The 4,762-nt window shown below is 37.6% G+C and overlaps 1 protein-coding gene across 1 annotated transcript; it reads right to left on the bottom strand.

Annotated features, from left to right (window-relative positions):
* Nucleotides 1-790: 790 nt before the first annotated feature.
* Nucleotides 791-4,497, bottom strand: LOC122291818. The gene is made up of 3 exons (XM_043099809.1): nucleotides 3,682-4,497; nucleotides 2,191-2,960; nucleotides 791-1,257 (listed from the first exon to the last, which is right to left on the bottom strand). The coding sequence occupies exons 1-3, from the start codon at nucleotides 4,420-4,422 to the stop codon at nucleotides 1,077-1,079; spliced, it is 1,692 nt and encodes a 563-aa protein (XP_042955743.1). The 5' UTR covers nucleotides 4,423-4,497; the 3' UTR covers nucleotides 791-1,076.
* Between the last annotated feature and the right edge of the window lie 265 nt (nucleotides 4,498-4,762).

The following is a 4,762-nucleotide window of genomic DNA, read 5'->3' as shown; positions in this document are numbered from 1 at the left end:
ATTCTGTTTAGTTTCTTTTTTGAAAGCAATGGAGGAATAATCATCATCGGGATCTTGGAAAGCTCATACGTTTTTTTAATTTTCTTTTAAAAATATCAAAATTCACTCATTTTATTTTATCATTATAATTTTTTTAAATTTTAAAATAAAATTAATATTTAAAAATTATATTATAATAATATTTTATTTAACTTTTAAAAAATATCTCATTTATGTAATCAAATAAACAGTATCTAATAAGTAATGCGTGGTCAGCCACCCAAGAAAACCTACGAAGGCCACCGGCTGATGGCCCAAGGCTCCTAATCGGCTATTGAAGGTGGTCATTACAGTGTTGAACCATCCTCCGAAGGGCATTTCGAAGGTGGCTCGGGCGCTTATGGGCTTTTCATATGGCCATTTTATTATTATTATTATTTTTAAATATTCATTTCTAGTATGACGACTGCTTCTTCGTGAGCTAGTGGCATGACGTGGAATGCCAATCATGCCATGCAAGTCAACGTGGATGGGAGACCGAACTCCGGAAAAATGAACTTAGGTACTGTTTAAATAGTAAGTTAAAAATAAAAAATAAAAAATAAATAAAATATTATTTTTTAATATTATTATTTTAAAATTTTAAAAAAAGTAAATTATTTATTATATTTTATACAAATATTATAATAATAAGATAGTATAAAATAAAATAGTTCTTGTATCCAAACGAACCTTAAGCCTTATATCTATAGCTTTAGGAAGCTTCTATCATAGGAATAACTCCATCCTTCCAGCACAATCTTCCACAATGTAAAGCAATACCAGGGCCCTAATTGAACAGCCTTTGAATGTTGTAACAGATGTAAAGAGAGCTTTCAAACAAAAAGAAAAAAAGAAAAAAGAGCTTTCAAAATTAGCTTTTTGTTCCTGTCTCCTTCACATTCTACTCTACTCGACTGCTTTTCCAGCCCACTTTTTTCTTTTTTCTTTTTCTTTTTCCATTGATTCTTTCATCCTACCTAGGAAAATATGAGAACTGGGGAAAAAAAACTGGGGTAGAGAGAGAGAGAGAGCAAAGGAGAAGGGAAAACGTCTGTTCAATAAAAATCTAAGTCGGAGTCATAGTACTCATCATCTTCGTCTTCTTCTTCATCTTCTTCATCGAACTGTCTATCCTGTTCTAGCCAAATGTGGTCCTCATCCCAAAGTGGACAAGAGCACGTGGCTTGTTTGTTCTTCCACTCGGCTCCACAATTATAGCAGAACTCATTGCCACATCTGAAAAATTAAATGAAAGCATGAGCAGGATTTTAACCAATAGCAAAGTGAAACCATATATACAAAATTTATAGTTACTGGCCAAATGTAGTTTCGCTTCCTTTCCAAGTGCAAAATCTCTAATAACTATGCAGAACGTAACTTTTGATGACGCGACACACTAAATCTCGTTTTCCCCTATTTTGTGTAGTTTTAACCTGTGAAGCAATAAGATGGTAGTAGCATGTACTCCAGGAGTTACCCAACTACTTGGAATTGGGTACATGTACTTATTTCTCTCATTCAGCTCCATCTACAATCCTTTTATGCTGTAGGATCCAAGACCATAAAGACTTTATTTCTTACCTTCTTGTTCTTCCGGTGCCCTGACTTGGGTCCTCCTTGGTGCACAGAGAAACACCTTTTCTTAAACATTATCATTGCCGCTACAATTTGTATAAACACATGTTCTTTTTTAAAGATTCTTGTTTGAATACATAGCTATCCTTATAAACTCTGCCCATTAGAATTTGAGTTAAGAGAGAATGCTAGTACGATCATGTAACTGATTAAGATGTGAATCCAACCAAAATCTGTTTTTACAAGCAACTATCCTCACAAGTCTCCCATTCCTTAGGTTGTAAGGGAAAAAACAAACTCACTCAGCAACTTAATAGCGTATGCTGGTCAGTGTCAAGCAAGTAATTAATTTGGGAAAAAATAAAAACACAACCCTAGTTATGGCATTAAGATCCTCAAAGGGTAAGGCACATATTTTTTTTGGATTGGGCACACATTCTTCTTCCCTCACAAATTTTGCTACCTAAAATGAATTTAGTCTTTAAGCTAAAAATGTCTCCAGTGGATTGTAATATGAATAAATAAGATGCTAGGGTACAAGTATTAAAAGAGAAACTTCAACAACTCGGGTCCATTTAGATGAATGGGGAATACCTGCAAGTCATGTGGAAGCAACCTTCAGCAAGTTCAATCATATGGTTGCACTTCACACATTGGCGCCAAAGATTCCTTGTTGCAAGAGACTTCAGCTTCACATCTTCTGAAGGGGGAAGAGGATTCAACATCTTGTAATCATGGCATGTCATGTTACTGTGCCAAGGGACCTTGCAAGTGATACAAAACAGGCCATGACATTTCATGCATTTCCTGGCTCCTGTTCGTTCAACATCCAGAAAATCTTTGGCATATTCTAAAACACCACTTTCTGACATTAAAGTTGAGCATCTTGGATATGGGCAATAAACTCTTTCCGTCACAGGAATTGAAGCTTCCCGTAGTCGTTGGCTAAAGGTGTCTATTGCTTTGGGTGTCAAGAACTTTCTGCAGCTTTCAACTACAAGCTCCGATTTACAGCCTTCATGAGGGCATTTAGGCACCATCCCATGAAGTAACTTCACTTCCACATGCTGTTTCATACAAGAAAAACAATACTGGTGCAGGCAGCCATCAACTGAAAACATCCGACCAATATCAGTATCTTCCAAACAAATTACACAATTCTTAGTCAGATTCTTTGCCTGGCTTGATTCTGCAGGACTGCTAATTTGAGACACTATTGCATCTCTCGCAAGTTCAAATGCATATTTAATATCATTTCGTGCCACCATTTTGGGATTGAAATATATAAATTTCTCTTCAAGAATAGTCACCTCATCTACCAGTTCTGAAATCTTGCGCTGTCTTGGTAGCCATCTCCCAATAATCTGCATGTATAAAGTACAATGTTGACAACCTCAATCAGAGTGTACAATAAAATTTAAGTCCATGCCACAGCCGTAGAGAATATAATAAAAAGTTTTGAGGATTAAAGAACTGCATGAACTCCACAATTTAAAATATTCAATCCTTTCCATAAAAAACTTATGAAGTAATTATCATCACACAAAAATTATCGCTACAAAAGATACAATGAAAATTTTTTTATCAGTATACTGGTAACCCCTATAACAATAGCATATATATAGATATATTGGAATGTACACTTGTAATTGTGGATGTTTAAGCAGTCACAAGAGTGAGCGTTTGCCATATCATTATTATTAGGCACCAAAACACAGGCTTTTATTTAAGTTGAGGCGGTATCCTGATCTTGGGTCGAGGACGCATCCCAACATATCTCACTCCAAGACTTACCAATGTGTATATATGTACATACTATGAAAGGGCAAGTCAGAGCCCACACAATTTTTTTTATCAGTAAGTCAGAGCCCACACAGATAATCCAAGAAAAAGACTTACGGTGTCTTAATTGGATAGTAGTCACATAATACAGGATTTTGCTTGCATCCTGGGACATGATATTGTTGCTTTAGCATCATGGAAGTCATAATTTATTCATCAAGGGATATATAAACATGTAAAGATAAAGAAGCTCTTGAAATCCCAACTCACACTCCACAACCAACAAGGCGCAGAGAGACTTACAAATTGGTAAAGCGGGTGGTAGTCGCAATAAATGGTTATCCGCTTCAACTCCAGACCCAGAGCTGCATTAAGCCCCTCGATCAAAGCCTTGGCAGCCGCAGCGTTCTTGCTCTTTCCGTTTCCCAACAATGGCTTGCTCACTTCCAATATCAGCTTCCCTCTCGAATCGCAGATAGCCACGCCTATCCCCGCCAATACAGTTGTCTCACCCCTAACCCTCTCCTCGCTCACGATCCCTTTAAAGTATAATCCGAAAACCTCGTCGCTCTCCGCCAGGCTCTTTGACTTCGAGGATCCCTCCCCGTAGTCAAAGGGCTTTTCGTAATTAACGCTCCAGTCCCTCCAATCCTCCTCCTCAATTCTCAGAATCTCACGCGCAGCCCTCTCATTGAGGATCTGACGGCGAAGTTCCCCAGTTAATCTGAGCACTTCGGCCCCACTTATTTCGAGATCCTCGACTTCTTGTTCGAACCTTGCGAGCTCGTCGGATTGGAGGCCGGAAATTTTGGAAAAACCGTCGCTTTCGGAGGTGAGATGCGAGTCTACAAGGAAATTTGAGGAGGTCGACGTAGAAGCAGAGGGATGGAATGCGAGAGAGGCTGCGAGGGCCTCTTCGAGTTGGATACGAAAGGCGAGATCGAGATCAGAGTCGAGTTCTTCGGCGGCCATGAGCTCAAGCTCTAGGCGGTGATCGGAGAATAGGTAGGGAAGGTCCCCGTCGTCTGAGAAGGCCGAGTTCATTTGAAATTTGGAGGAACGACTGAAGTTGGAAGGAAAATCGGAGACTCGGAGGTAGGTTTGGATCTTAAGTATGGTAATATTTCGTGGGATGTTTATAATTTTTTTTAGATTGATTTTAATTTTTTAGATTAAAATATATAAAATAAATTGAAATGAATTTAATTTTTTTAAATAATAAATTAGAAAAAATAATAGACGTTATCCATTAATTTAAAATGAGTTGCTTCAGTCCTACGAAACCTCCACCCGAACTTTAGCTCTTTCTATTTTTTAATTTTTTTCTTTTTTTAAAATAGTGCTAATTTTGTTACTTTAATGACCACATCAAGAGGGTTTTACA

The sequence above is a fragment of the Carya illinoinensis genome, chromosome 13, assembly GCF_018687715.1.
Source record: "Carya illinoinensis cultivar Pawnee chromosome 13, C.illinoinensisPawnee_v1, whole genome shotgun sequence".
Lineage (NCBI taxonomy): Eukaryota > Viridiplantae > Streptophyta > Magnoliopsida > Fagales > Juglandaceae > Carya > Carya illinoinensis.
Note: the sequence above shows the minus strand (reverse complement) of the source record. Positions and strands in the feature narration are given on the sequence as shown.